The sequence below is a fragment of the Pseudochaenichthys georgianus genome, chromosome 20, assembly GCF_902827115.2.
Source record: "Pseudochaenichthys georgianus chromosome 20, fPseGeo1.2, whole genome shotgun sequence".
Lineage (NCBI taxonomy): Eukaryota > Metazoa > Chordata > Actinopteri > Perciformes > Channichthyidae > Pseudochaenichthys > Pseudochaenichthys georgianus.
Window position 1 is genome coordinate 671,841 of NC_047522.1, and position 23,418 is coordinate 695,258.

Below are 23,418 nucleotides of genomic sequence, written 5' to 3' on the forward strand. Positions count from 1 at the left end.
CATTTCATTGATTTTGCTAACTTATAACTTAACTTATGAGTTAAAGGTGGGGTTGGTAAGAATGGAGAAACCAGCTCGAGTGGCTAGAATTCGAAAATACACAGCCGGAACAAATCTGCCACTTCCTCACAGAGCCCCTCCCCCAACACGCCCACATGACCAATGAGGGCACGAGATCAGTGTGTGCCCCGATGGAAGGCTGACAGGCAGGTAGGCCATCCAGTTACTTTAGCCGGCTCAGATGATTGGTCGTGCTTTTTACAGCGCCACGGCTTCCACAGATGATATTTTTGTATGGATTTATTGTCAACGCACTTCAGATATTCATTGCTATCGGATGTTCAGAGCATTCCATGGAATATAACAACAAGTGTATCTCGAGCCGGTTTCTCAAACGTACCTACCCCTCCTGTAATATGCATCACCTCTCGTGAGCGGCCCAGCCCTTCCAATATCTTCCTGTACAGTATGCGGCCCTCGGTGAACAAAGTTTGGACACCCCTGCAAGTCTGGAATATCCCCTTAAATATAAGTAGGCTAGCACATCATGTATTCATACTGTACCTGGTCCCTGTCTGCAGCGCTGCATGTTGATGGCAAAAACCAAGCCTGGCACATCGGCCACCTCCAGAGTTTCTGACAGTCTTATATCACAGCGTCTTTGCGAGGGAGCGAGGGTTGTGTGGTTCATCCTGGGTTCACATTCAAGTGTATATGTTGTTGTTGTCCCTGAATCAAACTGCTATTCTTACTACTTCTTTACTGCAGATGAAACACCTGCTTCTCGAATCCTCTCTTCCCCCTCCCCCTCCTCTTTCTCTGGGAGCTAATAATAATAACTGATATTTCTATAGCGCCTTTCAAGGGACCCAAGGTCGCTTTACAGGAATAGGGCAAGCACAAACAAAACAAAGGTCAGACAGACGAAACAACAGATCGATTTAAGGGCCGAAAGCCTTGATGAACAGATGGGACTTGAGGGTCCTTTGAAGGCGTCCAGTGTGGGGATGTTGCGAATCTCCGCAGGGAGAGCGTTCCAGAGGGGGGGGGCTGCCACGCTGAAGGCTCTGTCCCCGAAGGCTCTCAGTTTGGTGCGGGGGGTGGTGAGCAGGCCGGAGTCTGAGGACCGCAGGTTCCGGGGTGGGGCATGTGGGGGAAGGGTGTCCGATAGGTACTGGGGGGCAAGGGCATGGAGGGACGTGTAGGTCAGGAGGAGGACTTTGTAGGTGATGCGGAACTTGACCGGCAGCCAGTGGAGGTGGATGAGGGTGGGAGTGTGTGTGAGGACCCGAGCTGTATGTAATGCATTTGATATGCTACTTTGGGAAAGGTTTGTGTTGCAGCAGGATAAAAGACATGGCATTGCACGATAACAATTAAAAGACAAGAAATAAACAAGAAAGTAGAAAATATATGTTGAATTTACAAATTAAAAATAACAAGATATAAAGCAAGGTGTTATATACATCAGTATGTGACGGGTGGAATATTGAACTGAATATATGAATGCATTTTTGTAAAGCACTTGAATTGCCTTGTGTTGAAAGAGGCGATATACATAACGTGCCTTTCTCCTCCAGATTACGGCACGATCAGGAAAGTGCTCTCTCCTCTCAACCAGTCCACCGGGAGCTGCCTGTTGGAGGAGATCGAGCTGTTCCCTCCCAGGAAGAGACAGCCGATCCGCAGCCTGCTGATCCTGCACAGCCGCAGCGAGCTGTACGTGGGGGTCAGGGACCAGGTCATCAAGATCCCTCTGAAGAGGTGCAGCTACCACAAGAGCCGAGAGTGAGTCTACGAGCCGAGTATGCTAAATCCACTTTCCCATGTCTCCTCTACATCAACATGTGTCCCCTCTTCTTCATGTCTCTTCTACATCAACATGTGTCCCCTCTTCTTCATGTCTCTTCTACATCAACATGTGTCCCCTCTTCTTCATGTCTCTTCTACATCAACATGTGTCCCCTCTTCTTCATGTCTCTTCTACATCAACATGTGTCCCCTCTTCTTCATGTCTCCTCTACATCAACATGTGTCCCCTCTTCTTCATGTCTCTTCTACATCAACATGTGTCCCCTCTTCTTCATGTCTCCTCTACATCAACATGTGTCCCCTCTTCTTCATGTCTCTTCTACATCAACATGTGTCCCCTCTTCTTCATGTCTCTTCTACATCAACATGTGTCCCCTCTTCTTCATGTCTCCTCTACATCAACATGTGTCCCCTCTTCTTCATGTCTCTTCTACATCAACATGTGTCCCCTCTTCTTCATGTCTCCTCTACATCAACATGTGTCCCCTCTTCTTCATGTCTCTTCTACATCAACATGTGTCCTCTAACCAAATGTCTCTCAGAGGGGCGTGGGGAGGGGCTCCTTATTTTCATCTAAAGTAACAGACAGAGGATCAGCACTTTGGAAACAGGGCTGAAACAGAGGGGATTATGGGTAATGCTGCAATGATCAGCCAGTTTCAGCCAATCAGAGACAGGCTCTGTATATATCTGAGACCTGTGATATATTGATGACTAACAGTATAACAGGGGAGCTTTAATCTCAATGGAAACTGTCAGGAAATATGCACACAGAAAAACGTCCAAAGCTCCAGAAGATTCTGTTTATCTGAGAGAAGCAGCCTGTGTGTCGCTCAGATTTTAAACCCTGTAAATCAGCTTTTGTCTGAGCCACTCAAACTGCCCTCTGTCCGTCTGTCGGGACATTATCTTCCTCACACACACACACACACACACACACACACACACACACACACACACACACACACACACACACACACAGTTCTGCTGTGTGTGTGTGTGTGTGTGTGTGTGTGTGTGTGTGTGTGTGTGTGTGTGTGTGTGTGTGTGTGTGTGTGTGTGTGTGTGTGTGTGTGTGTGTGTGTGTGTGTGTGTGTGTGTGTGTGTGTGTGTGTGTGTGTGTGTGTGTGTGTGTGTGTGTGTGTGTGTGTGTGTGTGTGTGTGTGTGTGAGGCAGATATATTGTGTTTCTGTCGGTCTTGAAGACACGACGTCAAGGCATAAATATTATATAAAGAGCCCGAGACAGAGGCCCGGGTGTGAAGTCTCACCACGAGATACGGATCACATCCGTCACAGAGAGGACTCACACCTGCATGCCTTATCTCTCGCACGAGGAGCTGTTATTGGCACGAGTTAAGGCTTCACGTGAAACCTGTGGCTCTGTGATATGTGCTGCCGCCTGCGCACTCAATCACTACATCCCCTTTTTAAAGAGAGTGCAAGAGAGTGCGATGAACTCAAAAGATAAAAGAAAGAAAAGACCAGTCCTGCGTTACGTGCCGGGTCAGAGACTTCACTTTCTAGAAGGGTAAGCATTTAACCCTTTAGATCAGGGATGGGCAAATGGCGGCCCCCACCTCCTCTTTTTGCGGCCCTCAGATTAATTTATAAACAACGTAATTAAAAAAATAATAATAATTTAACCCTCCGGTAGCACTGTGGACGTTTTTGTCCATATGGGTCATTTTTCACTTTTCATTTTGCAATAACTTTGGTTGTGTTGGTGCAAATGGCCTGATTTTTTGTAACAAGGCTATTTTCTCGATCTATTTTGGAATTCCAATTTAAAAAATTTAAATCGGTCTTTAATTCACTGTGTAACAAATCGACTACGCAAATTAGTCATTCGAGACAAAAATGTCCACTGCAAAATGCTTTGATAAAAACATTATATTAAAAGGGTTTTTTCACAACTTTTTTGGGTTCAATCTTTAAAGCAACTTCCACCCAAATATAAAAATGTAATCATTTTCAGGATTTTAACCCTTTAAATGCCATTTTGAAAACATGAAACCAGAGAAAATGTGTTATTTTCCAAAAAATACATATCTGGAAACTGGCTATTTTTTTTATCACAGTCTTGGATATGTCAAAGATTAGCAACAAAATGGATTGTTTTGCATTATTAGTTTTTGCACAAAATCAGATTGAACAAAAAAGTTACAAATTAGTCATTCGGGACAAAAACGTCCACTTCCAAAAACTGCTCTAAAATGAAAACAGATTAATATTTTTTGTAACTTTTTGGGGTTAAATCTTTCAATGAACTTCAGTCCTGATCAAAAATACCAAATGTTAACTTGTGTTCAGGATTTTAACCCTTGAACTGCCAGTTTGAAAACATCTACACACAACAGTCCAACACACACAGTGATCCGCAGTATCTGCCACTGCATCATTTCTGAGAACTTCAATTGGTCCTTCAACTTCGTTCAACTCAATTACTTTATTATGCTATTATGGAAATGTGCAGAACTAGCATTTCTTGTAACAGTGTTTTATCAATATACATATTTAATTTCCATTTCCTTTTGTTCTTTCCTCTGACCCTCTTTGTTTTGTCCAGTGGGAATAATGATGGAGAGTAGAGGCAGGGGGTTGTGGGGGATTTACATTTCGAATGTACCGCATGCAACAACATAGGAAGATTACTGAGTAAACCACCGCCTCAAAATAAAGAAATACCACCGTGACGTTCATTTCTTTGAGGTTTACCTGTTTGAAACACGAGAAGGCTACCTCTCCGTCTCACTGACGGGTGGTATGCGGTCCTCTTGGCCCTGAAGCCCCTCTGTAAGACATGTGTCATCTTGTTCTTTCTCCCTTTTCGTTTTCTACCGCTGTCGTCACCCTGAATATCCTTCAATAAAGTCCAAAAGTCTTTGTTCGCCGCCCAGACGCTACGTCAGCCACCTTGTGTGTGCGTCACGGTGGTTCTGCCTTTTCACATGCATGGGTGCATATGATCTTCTGTCCTCGCCTCATTGTTATGAAACCCATGGACAGCTTTGGTTACATTTCACCTGGGGCACGTCAGGCTCTACCGCTGCTCGTGGCTCAGAGATATGTCATCGTGCTGTCACCGCAGACTCCTATTTGCATGAAAAAAGTAACATGAGGCTTTTTATTGCACTCAATAAACCACCTGAAGCCGATACGGCAAAGACACATCCATCTTTGTTCCTTTGCTGCGGTTTCCTCTGGGCTGATAAGCTCCTCTCTGTCACTTGAGGAGCTCCTGACTTTAATTTGTTTTGCTCTCGCCTCTCGTTCTACACCTGCTCTCCTTTTTCACGTTTTTTATCATTTCTTCCAGCCGTTTCCTTCTTTGTCTCGACCCGGTGTTAGATGTAATGTCCTGTCTCGATGCGAGCTATCTGTATTCACATGTGAGCGGTTCATGAAAGCCCATTAAACGTTGCTGTTCCTTGCAGAGCGTGTATCGGGGCCAGGGACCCGTACTGCGGCTGGGACCTTTTATTGAAGAAGTGCACCACGCTGGAGGAGAGCGTCCGGATGAGCCAATGGGAGCAGAGCATCTCAAAATGTCCTGTGAGTATCCCTCTGTACAAACCTCGCTGTACCTCGTGCTGCCTTTGCTTTCTTTACTCTGCACTTGGTCCATTTATTTCAACGTACCACATGTCTGAGCAGTGTTCGGGTGATTTAAGCATTTCACAGACATAATGTTCAGTTCTGTTGCCCTCGTGCCCTTTTATGTGGCTTCATGTTCAGAGGGATATTTGGCAGTCAGGCCACCGAGCTCCAGGGGCCTCTGTCATCATCACTGTGGCAGAAACCTGGCTAGCATCCTCACATGAGTCGTGAAATACTGTAGGCTGCAACAGGCATGCAGGCATCGTGCATTCCAGACACATCATCATTGGTTTCCAGGTTACTATTGAATGCAATTAACATCTTAATTGAGGCTAAAACCCCTTTCTGAGAATATTTATATTGAATACACTCATAATACATTCTGGAATTATGCTTATTCTGTCTCTTCTTATATATTTAATTTTACATGACATTGAAAACGTTAAATGTTTATATAGATATGGATTTTATCTATTATTTTATATGGAGCATTATATGACTTATTGAGCATTACGGCCCGTCCACACAGCAGCTTTTCGAAAATCTTGAACATCTTGGAGCTGGGCGTGTCTGACAGCTTGGGGATTTTTTGCGAGCAACGCGACCAACAACCAATCACATGAATGTCCCGCCCCCGACATGCAAAGCAAAAAACCCCGGGGATTTTATGCGAGCAATATATATATATATAAACTCCCCAAACAGGCGAAACCTACCAGTTTCCCCCACTGCCTCTGCCCCCTCCCTCCATGCTGGTTCCTCCGGTTTGTATCCCGGTAATAGTTCTGGTCGTAAAGAACCGGGTGATTTGCTCCCGTAACTTCTCGTTTGGAATATGAGGAAATGAACTGCGGTCTGGTTCTCCCTGCTTACACGCGGTTTGATTGGCTAGCGCTTCTACTGTCAAATTTGGATAAACGTGTTTGATTGGCTGACGCTTCCAGCTCAGCTTCAAAAGTTGAACATTGCTCAACTTTTGAATCCTGGACATCCTGGAAATCTTCGCTTCGCTCCCCCACAATGCAGTTCGGCGAAAAGCGAGGCAAAGTGACGTCATCCCCATTCAAAGTCAACGGGCAGAGAAGCGTTGGAAGCGTTGGAAGATTCGTCTAAAGCTGCTGTGTGGACGTACCGTGAGAGTGGATAGGATGCGGATGTCTTCATCTTTAAGCTAAGCTACCTGACCTTAAACTACTACTTTAAATGCATGATTTAAATAAACATAATTATTATTAGACATACTTTATTGTCATTTCAACAAGAGAGTTATAACGAAATTTCGTTGTACTAGCTTATAGGAACAGGAAAATATAAAAACTTGCTAAAATTGTACATATAAATAAATAATAGTGACGTAGTGCTGATAAAATTAAAGATAAAGTGTGCGTTTAAAATATAAAGACTTACTATAGATATAAATAAAATAGACATACTATAAAGAAAACATGTCCCTAATATCCATATTTCCAACAGCTTGATAGCCATCACTTTGGGAACTATTCACTTTCCTTTAAAATGTTATTTCTTTGCACATCGGACTGCAAACTTTTAGTTTTTATAGAAATCAATGCTTTTATTAATAAGCAATATAGATTCTGGTACGTGGATTTCATTATGTTGAACGTAACGCACTTTAACAATGTTTGCCGTCTCTGCTAAGCTAACTTTCTCTAGATTATTACTTTAAATCCAGGATTTAATTAAAGATACTTTCCAGCCGCATTGTCGCCACCCATTTCTAAGTTTTAAAGTATGGTCACACACCACTGCCCACAGCAGTAATGCAATATGTGTTTACGCACTTAACCTACCCAGACCCGTTTAGCGCGAGCATGAATTAACTTTGGCAGTAATCACTTTGTATTCTGACGGAGATAAATGGCTTCACAATGAGGCTCGTGACAAAATGAGAAAAGTGTCTGCTTGCAACAACTCGCTGCCAAGATGTGAAAACTGAAAAACAACACGTCGTCTTTTATCACAGTTAGTGTCTCACTCCCTATGAGTCCATTAACAGTTTCAAAAAAGGCTCATCCGGCTGCATTCCTCCTGCAAAGTATTAGAGCTGGAGGCCAGTCAGGTTTCACACTGAGGAGCGTCGTGTAGGGGATGAGCTTCTCAAACTGTTTTCAGTAGTGTACCCCCTGTGAAACATTTTCTCAGCCAAGCACCCCCTGACCGATCCCGAACATTTTTGATCGAAAAAGCCTATATGAATAATTACAATATAGTGGTGTTCCCTCAGTGTGTGATGTATTAACTCCTTCGTGGTATGCATTACAACAAACTAAGGATATTTTCATCTTCATGCATGAAAAAATAACACTTTTATAAAACAGATTTTTCAATTTAAGTCATATGTTATTATGAACAACTATAAAATACAATACACACATTTGACATGTTTATATGAGGACCCCCTTGTGTTTTCTATTTAAGTTATTTTACTAAGATTGTTTTTTTAATTAACCTTTTTTTTTTTATATATAAATCTCACGCACCCCCTGCAGTACCCCAACGTACCCCCAGGGGTCCGCGTACCCCCATTTGTTGTTTTAGGGAAGTTTCCTCAACTAAAATAAACATTTCCACTCAATTATCTTTCTACACTTTGCTTAAAAGTCATTCCAATCAGCCCCCACTCTAAAAACATGATTTGCCGGTATATACAAATATTAAAAAAGAGACAGCTTTAGCAATTTCAGCCGGCTCCAAAGTGTTTTTATCGTCTTCTAGAATTAATTTATTATTCTGCTTCTGTTGCGTTTTCATTTTGGTTTCTAGATTTGAATGAAAGAAATGACACTCTTCAGAAAGCGTGCGTCTCGTATTTACGATCCATTGTATTTATAGTCTGAGCTGTAATTGATTGTTGAAAGCCCTACGATGTTGTTTGTCTCTTCTCTTCCTGCAAAAGCTGTCTGTCTATGCCAGGGGTGTCAAACTCAAGGCCCGGGGGCCAAATCCGGCCCGCGACTTCATTTTCTGTGGCCCCGCAAGAGCTTGCAAAGAATATAATATGTTTATTATATGGTTACATGCCACTTTACAGAAGCACATTGCCCATAAACTACATATCCCACAATGCATCTCATTTTGTGACATGGCACCGAAGAGACTTGTAATTATTTGCCCTAGACTTCTGCATTCAGACGTAAGTTATTACCCTATCCGATAATAATCCAATGCAGAGGCAAGAATAATATTTATAATATAATATATTTATATTGTCTTAAAGTTACAACCGGCCCTTTGAGTGCTAATGCTATAGCATCCATAATGCTAATGTGGCCCGCGATGAAATTGAGTTTGACACCCCTGGTCTATGCCAGGCGTCCTCCATTTGGACACACAGCGGAGTACAATTACCAAAAAGCGCAAACAGGCCCGGCGCTTTGTCTGCTTCTGCCAGAGCAGCTGATGATCTCTCTTTCCTCCGCGTGTGAAAGTGTTTTCTTCCGTTTTAAATCACCCTGAAAAGCAGCAGTGACACGCCTCATATCATCTGAATCTCACGCCGGCGTGTTTTTGTGGTTAGCTCGCTCGCGCAGGACATCTCTCCTGTAATTCATGGCTCCTGTAATATCTGAGCCTTCCCGTTTCATTCTGTTTTTTCTCAAATATCTATTTACACCGCCACTTTTATTTCCTTGTATTTTGAATGTGTCCGTTCACAGCCTTCACTTGCCTTCGTGAATCTCTATTTCTGAGTCATGTCCTCCTGCAATTTTCATTATCTTCCAGCTTCCACCTTTTTGCTTTTCGCATAACTGCTCAATTCAGGATGTGCTGTGGAAGATGTAATGCTGTTATTTTTGCATCAGGAAAATGTATTTCTGTTTGTAGCCGTGGGCTCCGGGAGCGATGCATTCCTGAGAGCATCAGTCTAATGCAATGAGCAGTTTCTCAGAAAACCCATTACTCTCAAATGTCTTATTTCTGGCCCTTCTCGTTGCTAACAGGTCCGTAATGTGACGGTCGATGGAGGCTTTGGCACCTGGTCAGGATGGTCCATGTGTAGTCATAACGATGGAGGAAGCGCGGGGTCCTGCTTGTGTCGAACCAGAGGCTGTAATAACCCGGCCCCTCAGTGTGGGGGTCAGCACTGCTTTGGCATCAGCGTGGAGGTCGCCAACTGCTCCAGGTACGACTTGCTGAGATATGGAGGGATTATTGAACTGGTTTTAAAGGAACAGGCCCTAGACCAGGGGTGTCAAACTCAATTTCATCACGGGCCACATCAGCATTATGGTTGCACTCAAAGGGCCGGTTGTAACTTTAAGACTATATAAAAATACATATAAAAATATATCATATATATAAAATAATGTATTATATTACATTATTGCTCTGCATTGGATTATTATCGGATAGGGTAATACCTTCATAATTAACTACGTCTGAAAGCAGAAGTCTAGGGCAAATAATTGCAAGTCTCTTCAGTGAGCATGTCACAAAATGATTTAAAAAGAGAAGCGAAATTCTGGACAAAAAATATTTTTGAAATAAAAAGTAGCATTTTGAAAAAAAAAATCTAATTCTGAGAAAAAGGAATTCTAAGAAAAAAGCATATTTTGAAGAAAAAAAGGCAAATTCTGAGAAAAAAGTCTAATTTGAGATGCATTGTGGGACATGTAGTTTATGGGCAACGTGCTTCTGTAAAGTAGCATGTAACCGTATAATAAACATATTATATTCTTTGCACGCTCTTGTGGGGCCACAGAAAATGAAGTCGCGGGCCGGATGTGGCCCCCGGGCCTTGAGTTTGACACCCCTGCCCTAGACCCAATGTTTCAGGGGCCAATCTGGCCAAGATGTCACTCTAAAAGACTCGTACCGACCAGAAAGAGACTTAAAAGGACATTAAAACACTTTAAATGTCTACAAAGAGACACGTGACAACCAGGAAGAGATTTAAATGACCAACATGAGACATCAAGAGACGTAGAATGATTATAATGACTATGAAAAATTGTAAAACCACTAAAAAAAGATACAAAATATCCACAAAGAGATGATTAATAATGATTAATGCAATAGTATAAACAATTAACGTTTATTTTTTTATTTATGTTAATCTGCAAAGTGTTAATGTTGTTCCATCTCTCTCCTGTGTCATGTACCTCGCATCAATTACTGAACTCATTTCCTGCTCCCTCACACCTACGCTGGAGAAGTTTGATGTGTATTCAGTGTCAGTTATTCGGGGGTGTTGATTGGATGCTGTTTTAACACTTCGTTATTGAACCTGAGAAGCTGCTCTGAATCTGCCATGAACCTAAACAAAAGAACCAACATGTGAGTGGAGGATGAGGAGAAGCAAATCAGATTTATCGGCATTATTTATTTAAGTGTCTTTTTTTATCAATATAGTCTGAGAGTAGTGACAGTGGCTTTTCCAATTGGACTCTTACAAATATTTCATTTAAAAAAAGGGATTTCACTCAAATGTAAACAAAGAGAACGCAGCTAATTGTTACATGAAAACGTTTCAAAGAAATGCTTTTCTTTACTCATCTTTTAAACCAATAATTGCCTTCTTTGAGGTCAAAACACGCATTTATGAATCCCTTAAAATCCCTAAAGTTGGCATAACATACTGCCTCATTTGCATATTCAAACATAAAGTGCAGAACACTTGTAAGGCAAAAAACATGGACGCTTTCACGGTGATATCTATTAGTTTAATATTGTACGCTTTTTACCCAGTGGAGGGAAGTAGTGGAGTACAAGTACTTTGTTACTGTACTTAATGTACATTTTTCTGGTATCAGTACTTTACTCCGCTACTTATTTTTCTGACGACTTTTTACTTTGACTTCTTACATTTTGAACACAAATACCTGTACTTTCTACTTCTTACATGTTGAACACAAATACCTGTACTTTCTACTTCTTACATGTTGAACACAAATACCTGTACTTTCTACTTCTTACATGTTGAACTCAAATACCTGTACTTTCTACTTCTTACATGTTGAACTCAAGTACCTGTACTTTCTACTTCTTACATGTTGAACACAAATACCTGTACTTTCTACTTCTCACATGTTGAACTCAAATACCTGTACTTTCTACTTCTCACATTTTGAACACAAATACCTGTACTTTCTACTTCTTACATGTTGAACACAAATACCTGTACTTTCTACTTCTTACATGTTGAACTCAAATACCTGTACTTTCTACTTCTTACATGTTGAACTCAAGTACCTGTACTTTCTACTTCTTACATGTTGAACACAAATACCTGTACTTTCTACTTCTCACATGTTGAACTCAAATACCTGTACTTTCTACTTCTCACATGTTGAACTCAAGTACCTGTACTTTCTACTTCTTACATGTTGAACACAAATACCTGTACTTTCTACTTCTTACATGTTGAACTCAAATACCTGTACTTTCTACTTCTTACATGTTGAACTCAAGTACCTGTACTTTCTACTTCTTACATGTTGAACACAAATACCTGTACTTTCTACTTCTCACATGTTGAACTCAAATACCTGTACTTTCTACTTCTCACATGTTGAACTCAAGTACCTGTACTTTCTACTTCTTACATGTTGAACACAAATACCTGTACTTTCTACTTCTTACATGTTGAACTCAAATACCTGTACTTTCTACTTCTTACATGTTGAACACAAATACCTGTACTTTCTACTTCTTACATGTTGAACTCAAATACCTGTACTTTCTACTTCTTACATGTTGAACACAAATACCTGTACTTTCTACTTCTTACATGTTGAACACAAATACTTGTACTTTCTACTTCTCACATGTTGAACCCAAATACCTGTACTTTCTACTTCTTACATGTTGAACTCAAATACCTGTACTTTCTACTTCTTACATGTTGAACACAAATACCTGTACTTTCTACTTCTTACATGTTGAACACAAATACTTGTACTTTCTACTTCTCACATGTTGAACCCAAATACCTGTACTTTCTACTTCTTACATGTTGAACTCAAATACCTGTACTTTCTACTTCTCACATGTTGAACACAAATACCTGTACTTTCTACTTCTTACATTTTGAACTCAAATACCTGTACTTTCTACTTCTTACATGTTGAACTCAAGTACCTGTACTTTCTACTTCTTACATGTTGAACTCAAATACCTGTACTTTCTACTTCTTACATGTTGAACACAAATACCTGTACTTTCTACTTCTTACATTTTGAACTCAAATACCTGTACTTTCTACTTCTTACATGTTGAACTCAAGTACCTGTACTTTCTACTTCTCACATGTTGAACTCAAATACCTGTACTTTCTACTTCTCACATGTTGAACTCAAATACCTGTACTTTCTACTTCTTACATGTTGAACCCAAATACCTGTACTTTCTACTTCTTACATGTTGAACTCAAATACCTGTACTTTCTACTTCTTACATTTTGAACACAAATACCTGTACTTTCTACTTCTTACATGTTGAACACAAATACCTGTACTTTCTACTTCTTACATTTTGAACACAAATACCTGTACTTTCTACTTCTTACATGTTGAACTCAAATACCTGTACTTTCTACTTCTTACATGTTGAACTCAAATACCTGTACTTTCTACTTCTTACATTTTGAACACAAATACCTGTACTTTCTACTTCTCACATGTTGAACTCAAATACCTGTACTTTCTACTTCTTACATGTTGAACTCAAATACCTGTACTTTCTACTTCTTACATGTTGAACTCAAATACCTGTACTTTCTACTTCTTACATTTTGAACACAAATACCTGTACTTTCTACTTCTTACATGTTGAACACAAATACCTGTACTTTCTACTTCTTACATGTTGAACTCAAATACCTGTACTTTCTACTTCTTACATGTTGAACACAAATACCTGTACTTTCTACTTCTTACATGTTGAACTCAAATACCTGTACTTTCTACTTCTCACATGTTGAACTCAAATACCTGTACTTTCTACTTCTCACATGTTGAACTCAAATACCTGTACCTTCTACTTCTTACATGTTGAACTCAAATACCTGTACTTTCTACTTCTTACATGTTGAACTCAAATACCTGTACTTTCTACTTCTTACATGTTGAACTCAAATACCTGTACTTTCTACTTCTCACATGTTGAACTCAAATACCTGTACTTTCTACTTCTCACATGTTGAACTCAAATACCTGTACTTTCTACTTCTCTCATGTTGAACTCAAATACCTGTACTTTCTACTTCTCACATGTTGAACTCAAATACCTGTACTTTCTACTTCTTACATGTTGAACTCAAATACCTGTACTTTCTACTTCTCTCATGTTGAACTCAAATACCTGTACTTTCTACTTCTCACATGTTGACTCAAATACCTGTACTTTCTACTTCTTACATGTTGAACTCAAATACCTGTACTTTCTACTTCTTACATGTTGAACTCAAATACCTGTACTTTCTACTTCTTACATGTTGAACCCAATACCTGTACTTTCTACTTCTCTCATGTTGAACCCAAATACCTGTACTTTCTAGTTCTCTCATGTTGAACCCAAATACCTGTACTTTCTACTTCTCTCATGTTGAACTCAAATACCTGTACTTTCTACTTCTCTCATTTCCCAAACAGCTGGTTTCTTTAGTCTGAATGTGTGTTGGTGCGTGGTCATTATTCTGTAGAGTCACTGCGTGCCTATTGGTTGGAACACGATCCGTGTATCCATCACTTCCTGGTCTTCTCTAAAGAAGAGGGACCAATGGAAACGTTGTCATGTTGCCGTTGTTCACCATGGAAACATTCATTAGCTAACAATGACATTATTGTTCTATTAATATAAAGGGAGGTCAGGTACTCTTTAAAACAGCTGCTTGTTATGGGTACTTTTTACTGAAGTACACTTCAAAGCCTCTTTACTTTCACTTGAGTAAAGAAGTTTAGTCATTACTTCTACTTTCACCAGAGTATTTTTAAACACGAGTATCTGTACTTCTACTTGAGTAAAGAATGTGTGTACTTTTGCCATCTCTGTATTTACCTCTAATGTCTCGTTAATATCTATAAATTGCTCTGCGTCTCCATAGAAACGGGGCGTGGACCCCCTGGACTTCCTGGTCTCCGTGCAGCACCACCTGTGGGATCGGTTTCCAGGTCCGCCAGCGATCCTGCAGCAACCCCACCCCCTGCCACGGAGGACGAGTGTGTGTGGGCCAGAACCGCGAAGAGAGGTATTTCACACACACACACACACACACACACACACACACACACACACACACACACACACACACACACACTGTTGGGAAAACACTGAATGTTTTTGAGAAAAAAGTCAGATTTTTGAATAAAAGTCAGAATTTTGAGAAAAAGTCAAATTTTTGGGGGGTTTGAGAAAAAAGTCAGGATTTTGAGAAAAAGTCAGAATGTTGCGAGTTGTGTACACACACACACACACACACACACACACACACACACACACAACACACTCACACAACACACACACACACACTCACATGGCTTGACCAAAGCAAATGTGTTTGTGTGCATGTTATAAAAAGGCAAAAGCTATTTTCTTGTGTAATTTGCAACCTGTCCTGCAGTCATGACTTTCTCTTCATTTTGTTTTCAAAACGTTGACAGCCACTTGCGGAGAGAGTGGGATAGGCCTGCTCGGGTAATTATCCGGCTTTCACACACAGGCCTGAGTCTGCGCTTCTGAAGCTTTGATCGAACAGTAATCGCCTTTTAAAGATGCCGTTTGTTCCGTCTCCAAGCAACCTTCAAGGCCTGAAAGAAAATGAGTTTTCCAAGGAGAAAGCATGTGAGGAAACACAAAGAGACACTCAAAGACACTCAGGGAGAGATGGTCAGAAGACGAGTTTCTTCATCTCAAACCTCACCTCGGTGTTTGCTAAGAAACAGACTGAGGAACGCTGACATGTGGGGTGTCTGAAATGAAAGATACAATTCATTTATATCCAAATATAGACGGCTTGTAATGAATTAGCTGAGCCAATCCTCATCCTGCTGATGCTCTCATCCCTCTCCTGCTGTCAGCCAGAGGTGGAGGCAGAAAAAGTGCAAATAACTACAGTTCACAGTGCACAGGGCGCGAGAGGAGAAATAAATGGTAGCCAAGGCAACAGAAACAGTATTGCGACGGATCAGTAATTGGAAACGGCCTTAGAGGATGAACCTACATTACTGTTGCTCTTTTCTCATTTGCTTTACCCTCACACACTTCCCTCTCTCGTGATGCTGCTTGTGGGTGAAATGTGTGGAGTATCCAGCAGCACGGTGCAGAGAATATGCCGGTTGGCTCTGAAGACTGCGGGCGGCCCTTTCTTGAATCGCTTTTGTTTCATCTCGCCTTCCCGCGTTCACTACTGCTCTGTTCAGCTATTTAGAACACCTTAGGCCAGTTAGGGGCCAGCTGTGTGTGTGTGTGTGTGTGTGTGTGTGTGTGTGTGTGTGTGTGTGTGTGTGTGTGTGTGTGTGTGTGTGTGTGTGTGTGTGTGTGTGTGTGTGTGTGTGTGTGTGTGTGTGTGTGTGTGTGTGTGTGTGTGTGTGTGTGTGTGTGTTATTCCCAAAAAAGTGTGATGGAGTTGTTTTTTTAGCCATCCGTCTCCATGTTTAATTAAAGGAGACCACACACACACACACACACACACACACACACACACACACACACACAAATATACAAGTTGCAGCTTCTGTCATCACAGCAACTTTTTTAGACCAGACCCCCCCACTGAGAGCTGGCGAGATACATGCTGTGTGTGTGTGTGTGTGTGTGTGTGTGTGTGTGTGTGTGTGTGTGTGTGTGTGTGTGTGTGTGTGTGTGTGTGTGTGTGTGTGTGTGTGTGTGTGTGTGTGTGTGTGTGTGTGTGTGTGTGTGTGTGTGTGTGTGTGTGTGACAGATGGACAGTGAGAATGTGCTAACAGATGAAATATGCAGTGTGTGCCTGAGGGAGGAATGGATAGGGGATGCTAACTAAATGTGTGTGTGTTCAATACCCCGGTGTGTGTGTGTGTGTGTGTGTGTGTGTGTGTGTGTGTGTGTGTGTGTGTGTGTGTGTGTGTGTGTGTGTGTGTGTGTGTGTGTGTGTGAGGTATGTTGCTGACAAATATTGCAAAAAAAGAGGAAAACTTCTTCTTGAATTTTCTACGCTGTCTCCAAAACCTCCCGGCACATCTGCTGTTGAGAGCTGCCCGTGTGTCACATAGGTCTTCTGTACGAGCTTGAATCCGCACAGCGGGAAAAGCAGCGACTCGTCGTCAGACCCTGATCTCATCTTCTTAATGCCTTGAGACGCTTTCATGTGACGGCGCTCAGGCTTCCTCTCAGAGGCGTCTGCCACACGCCTCGCTCTGCTCTCCACATGAAGCCCTGAGGAACCTGGTTGATGCACAGGACTTATGTTCAAACACGCATCGAACTGCATAACATGAACAAGGACTCCAGGATACTCTGCACCTTCTCCAGGTGCTCCATAGAGAGGACCCTGACCTTCAGGTGCTCCATAGAGAGCATCCTGACCTTCAGGTGCTCCATAGAGAGGACCCTGACCTTCAGGTGCTCCATAGAGAGGACCCTGACCTTCAGGTGCTCCATAGAGAGGACCCTGACCTCCAGGTGCTCCATAGAGAGGACCCTGACCTTCAGGTGCTCCATAGAGAGGACCCTGACCTACAGGTGCTCCATAGAGAGGACCCTGACCTCCAGGTGCTCCATAGAGAGGACCCTGACCTTCAGGTGCTCCATAGAGAGCACCCTGACCTACAGGTGCTCCATAGAGAGGACCCTGACCTTCAGGTGCTCCATAGAGAGCATCCTGACCTTCAGGTGCTCCATAGAGAGCATCCTGACCTTCAGGTGCTCCATAGAGAGGATCCTGACCTTCAGGTGCTCCATAGAGAGCATCCTGACCTTCTAGGTGCTCCATAGAGAGGACCCTGACCTTCAGGTGCTCCATAGAGAGGATGCTGACCTTCAGGTGCTCCATAGAGAGGACCCTGACCTTCTAGGTGCTCCATAGAGAGGACCCTGACCTTCAGGTGCTCCATAGAGAGGATGCTGACCTTCAGGTGCTCCATAGAGAGCATCCTGACCTTCAGGTGCTCCATAGAGAGGACCCTGACCTTCAGGTGCTCCATAGAGAGGATGCTGACCTTCAGGTGCTCCATAGAGAGGACCCTGACCTTCAGGTGCTCCATAGAGAGGATGCTGACCTTCAGGTGCTCCATAGAGAGGACCCTGACCTTCAGGTGCTCCATAGAGAGGATGCTGACCTTCAGGTGCTCCATAGAGAGGACCCTGACCTTCAGGTGCTCCATAGAGAGGATGCTGACCTTCAGGTGCTCCATAGAGAGGACCCTGACCTTCAGGTGCTCCATAGAGAGGATGCTGACCTTCAGGTGCTCCATATAGAGGACCCTGACCTTCAGGTGCTCCATAGAGAGGACCCTGACCTTCAGGTGCTCCATAGAGAGGATCCTGACCTCCAGGTGCTCCATAGAGAGGACCCTGACCTTCAGGTGCTCCATAGAGAGGATCCTGACCTCCAGGTGCTCCATAGAGAGGATCCTGACCTTCAGGTGCTCCATAGAGAGCATCCTGACCTTCAGGTGCTCCATAGAGAGGATCCTGACCTTCTCCAGGTGCTCCATAGAGAGCATCCTGACCTTCTACAGGTGCTCCATAGAGAGGATCCTGACCTTCAGGTGCTCCATAGAGAGCATCCTGACCTTCTAGGTGCTCCATAGAGAGCATCCTGACCTTCTAGGTGCTCCATAGAGAGGACCCTGACCTTCTAGGTGCTCCATAGAGAGGATCCTGACCTTCTAGGTGCTCCATAGAGAGGATCCTGACCTTCAGGTGCTCCATAGAGAGGATCCTGACCTTCAGGTGCTCCATAGAGAGGACCCTGACCTTCAGGTGCTCCATAGAGAGGATCCTGACCTTCAGGTGCTCCATAGAGAGGACCCTGACCTTCAGGTGCTCCATAGAGAGGACCCTGACCTTCAGGTGCTCCATAGAGAGGATGCTGACCTTCAGGTGCTCCATAGAGAGGACCCTGACCTTCAGGTGCTCCATAGAGAGGACCCTGACCTTCAGGTGCTCCATAGACAGGGTAGGGAGGGTTACTTTGTAAATGTAATCAGTTACTGATTACTGATTACATGGCTCTGAAAGTAATCCGAATACAGTTACAGTTACGTGCCTTAAAAAAGTAACGTAATCAGATTACTTTTAGATTACTTTTGGATTACTTTCTTTTTCCTGGGTATGTTTTGGTGAACAGGAGACACAAAAAGCAAAAGGAAACTGAACGTGTTTTTACTGTTTTAATGGCGTATCAAGAGCACACTGAAACATCACATCTGAAACCATGCAACAACGTAATACACGTTGTGGGGATGCAGCTTGGGAGGAGTGAGGAGAGAGGACACGGCTTAGAACGGGCGTGTCGCCTTCTGTCCGGCCAGTGTTGGCAGGACATGAATTAAAATGTCGAACTCGGACTTCATTTTAAGGACATGTCGGCCAGGGGTGGAGAGCTATATTTTTTTAAGCACCGGATCGGCAAAACAGGAGAGTGTGCACCAGTCTGCCTTGATCTATGTATCATGTCCGTGACTCTCACGGTATCTGCTGCCACAGCTGTTTTAGAAGCAACACCTCCTTCACTTCATGACCTCTGCAGCGCCAGGAGGCAGCGGGAGGGTTAGCTCGCGCCGCGCAGTGCCTTCACTGTGTTTACCTTCAGAAATAATCATTAGTAAGGCTACAGAGCGACCGCAGGCTGATGTGTTTAACCACACACACCTATATACACACACACACACACGCGATGTAAACGCAGACTTTTGTTCCTCCATGTTTCGTTGTTATCGTTTCAGGACGAGCGGACCCGCGATTCTTTTTCAAACGCTTTTTTGGCCCATCTGCGCGGCAATAGGTTTTGTGCGCTGTGATGATTCGGCTGTTCCTTTAGTAATGAATATTAAATGTTGAGAGGAAATCTCTCCACCAATAATTCCAATAAGTAATCCAAAATGTATTCACTTCAGGTTTACGAAAGTAACTGTAATCAGATTACTCATTTTTCAAATGTAACGCGAGCTGAATACAGTTACTTGATGTGTGTATTCCGTTACAACCCAACCCTGTCCATAGAGAGGACCCTGACCTTCAGGTGCTCCATAGAGAGGACCCTGACCTTCAGGTGCTCCATAGAGAGGACCCTGACCTTCAGGTGCTCCATAGAGAGGACCCTGACCTACAGGTGCTCCATAGAGAGGACCCTGACCTTCTACAGGTGCTCCATAGAGAGGATCCTGACCTTCAGGTGCTCCATAGAGAGGACCCTGACCTTCAGGTGCTCCATAGAGAGGACCCTGACCTTCAGGTGCTCCATAGAGAGGACCCTGACCTTCAGGTGCTCCATAGAGAGGACCCTGACCTTCAGGTGCTCCATAGAGAGGACCCTGTCCTTCTACAGGTGTTCCATAGAGAGGACCCTGACCTTCTACAGGTGCTCCATAGAGAGGACCCTGACCTTCAGGTGCTCCATAGAGAGGACCCTGACCTTCAGGTGCTCCATAGAGAGGACCCTGTCCTTCTACAGGTGTTCCATAGAGAGGACCCTGACCTTCTACAGGTGCTCCATAGAGAGGACCCTGACCTTCAGGTGCTCCATAGAGAGGACCCTGACCTTCAGGTGCTCCATAGAGAGGACCCTGACCTTCAGGTGCTCCATAGAGAGGATCCTGACCTTCAGGTGCTCCATAGAGAGCATCCTGACCTTCTAGGTGCTCCATAGAGAGGACCCTGACCTTCTAGGTGCTCCATAGAGAGGATCCTGACCTTCTAGGTGCTCCATAGAGAGGATCCTGACCTTCAGGTGCTCCATAGAGAGGATCCTGACCTTCAGGTGCTCCATAGAGAGGACCCTGACCTTCAGGTGCTCCATAGAGAGGATCCTGACCTTCAGGTGCTCCATAGAGAGGACCCTGACCTTCAGGTGCTCCATAGAGAGGACCCTGACCTTCAGGTGCTCCATAGAGAGGACCCTGACCTTCAGGTGCTCCATAGACAGGGTAGGGAGGGTTACTTTGTAAATGTAATCAGTTACTGATTACTGATTACATGGCTCTGAAAGTAATCCGAATACAGTTACAGTTACGTGCCTTAAAAAAGTAACGTAATCAGATTACTTTTAGATTACTTTTGGATTACTTTCTTTTTCCTGGGTATGTTTTGGTGAACAGGAGACACAAAAAGCAAAAGGAAACTGAACGTGTTTTTACTGTTGTAATGGCGTATCAAGAGCACACTGAAACATCACATCTGAAACCATGCAACAACGTAATACACGTTGTGGGGATGCAGCTTGGGAGGAGTGAGGAGAGAGGACACGGCTTAGAACGGGCGTGTCGCCTTCTGTCCGGCCAGTGTTGGCAGGACATGAATTAAAATGTCGAACTCGGACTTCATTTTAAGGACATGTCGGCCAGGGGTGGAGAGCTATATTTTTTTAAGCACCGGATCGGCAAAACAGGAGAGTGTGCACCAGTCTGCCTTGATCTATGAATCATGTCCGTGACTCTCACGGTATCTGCTGCCACAGCTGTTTTAGAAGCAACACCTCCTTCACTTCATGACCTCTGCAGCGCCAGGAGGCAGCGGGAGGGTTAGCTCGCGCCGCGCAGTGCCTTCACTGTGTTTACCTTCAGAAATAATCATTAGTAAAGCTACAGAGCGACCGCAGGCTGATGTGTTTAACCACACACACCTATATACACACACACACGATGTAAACGCAGACTTTTGTTCCTCCATGTTTCGTTGTTATCGTTTCAGGACGAGCGGACCCGCGATTCTTTTTCAAACGCTTTTTTGGCCCATCTGCGCGGCAATAGGTTTTGCGCGCTGTGATGATTCGGCTGTTCCTTTAGTAATGAATATTAAATGTTGAGAGGAAATCTCTCCACCAATAATTCCAATAAGTAATCCAAAATGTATTCACTTCAGGTTTACGAAAGTAACTGTAATCAGATTACTCGTTTTTCAAATGTAACGCGAGCTGAATACAGTTACTTGATGTGTGTATTCCGTTACAACCCAACCCTGTCCATAGAGAGGACCCTGACCTTCAGGTGCTCCATAGAGAGGACCCTGACCTTCAGGTGCTCCATAGAGAGGACCCTGACCTTCAGGTGCTCATAGAGAGGACCCTGACCTTCAGGTGCTCCATAGAGAGGACCCTGACCTTCAGGTGCTCCATAGAGAGGACCCTGACCTTCAGGTGCTCCATAGAGAGGACCCTGACCTTCAGGTGCTCCATAGAGAGGACCCTGACCTTCTACAGTGCTCCATAGAGAGGACCCTGACCTTCTACAGGTGCTCCATAGAGAGGACCCGACCTTCAGGTGCTCCATAGAGAGGACCCTGACCTTCAGGTGCTCCATAGAGAGGACCCTGACCTCAGGTGCTCCATAGAGAGGACCCTGACCTTCAGGTGCTCCATAGAGAGGACCCTGACCTTCAGGTGCTCCATAGAGAGGACCCTGTCCTTCTACAGTGTTCCATAGAGAGGACCCTGACCTTCTACAGGTGCTCATAGAGAGGACCCTGACCTTCAGGTGCTCCATAGAGAGGACCCTGACCTTCAGGTGCTCCTAGAGAGGACCCTGACCTTACAGGTGCTCCATAGAGAGGACCCTGAGCCTACAGGTGCTCCATAGAGAGGACCCTGACCTACAGGTGCTCCATAGAGAGGACCCTGACCTTCAGGTGCTCCATAGAGAGGACCCTGACCTTCAGGTGCTCCATAGAGAGGACCCTGACCTTCAGGTGCTCCATAGAGAGGACCCTGACCTACAGGTGCTCCATAGAGAGGACCCTGACCTTCAGGTGCTCCATAGAGAGGACCCTGACCTACAGGTGCTCCATAGAGAGGACCCTGACCTACAGGTGCTCCATAGAGAGGATCCTGACTGGCTGCTCCGCCCTCAACCGTAAGGCTTCACAGAGTCTGGTGAAAGCTACACAGAACATCACCAGGACGGAGCTGCCCTCCATGGAGGACCTCTACTCCCAGCGGCTCAGGAAGAAAGCCCTCAGGATGATCAAAGACCCCCGTCCCCCCGTCCCCCCGTCCCCCCAGCCTCAAACTGTTCTGTCTGCTGCCGTCTGGCATCCGGACAAAAACCACCAGACTCAGAGACAGCTTCATCCCACGGGCAGTCAGACTGAAACACCTGCACTGCAGAAACATCCAGAACATCCATCTGCTACTCAGTCACTATTTATCCATTATCTAATATATCATTCCAATAACTTGTATATAGACTCGTATTGCACTATTCCACTTTCTTTTTAAACTATTTTTCTTTTTGTATTACTTTGAAGTATATTTTAATATTGTCTGCTTATCTGTATTATCGTGTTGCATTGTTGGAGAAGCCTGTGACCTAAGATCTTCAACGACATTACTCTTGAACCTTGAATAACACTAGGCAAGGCAAGTTTGTTTAAGATAACATTTTAATAATTCAAAAGCCATAAGAATACAAATTAAAAAACGCTAAAACAGAACAGAAATGTAAGAATAGAAGTAGCATTGCAGTGTAAGCTGTGCATCGATGTTACTGCTGTACTATTCAATCCTACGGTTCATAAATAATTTGCTAAACTCTAAAAGTCAGACCAGGATTAGTTCTTAATGCTTTTACCAAAGTAAGTTTAAACGTGTCTGAATTGTATTTAACAGACGCATTAGGATCAGTCTCTTTAACGTATAAGGAAATAAGGAATTGGAGTTCATTCAAAGACTAATACTTCAACAGCTTCCGTAAGCGGACCTCTATTATTATTTTAAGATAAAGCAAATGTTTTGAAAGCGGCCGTGCACAACAGCGCTGCGGGCTTAGATCTGGCGGCTTAATGCCTTCCTTTGTGAACCTCCCGTTGGCTTTGCCCTCAGCGCCGTCCGCGCTGCTGACTCAGCCCGAAGCGAGTG

At 43.7% G+C, this 23,418-nt stretch overlaps 1 protein-coding gene across 1 annotated transcript in view; it reads left to right on the forward strand.

Moving 5' to 3' along the window:
• The window catches only part of sema5a (sema domain, seven thrombospondin repeats (type 1 and type 1-like), transmembrane domain (TM) and short cytoplasmic domain, (semaphorin) 5A), a 193,603-nt gene that overhangs the window by 99,856 nt on the left and 70,329 nt on the right, over positions 1 to 23,418 (forward strand). Inside the window, exons 11-14 of the mRNA XM_071206974.1 lie at positions 1,581 to 1,788; positions 5,249 to 5,366; positions 9,374 to 9,555; positions 14,476 to 14,619. Coding sequence (XP_071063075.1) covers positions 1,581 to 1,788; positions 5,249 to 5,366; positions 9,374 to 9,555; positions 14,476 to 14,619 — 652 coding nt within the window. The remainder of the gene's footprint in view (positions 1 to 1,580; positions 1,789 to 5,248; positions 5,367 to 9,373; positions 9,556 to 14,475; positions 14,620 to 23,418) is intronic.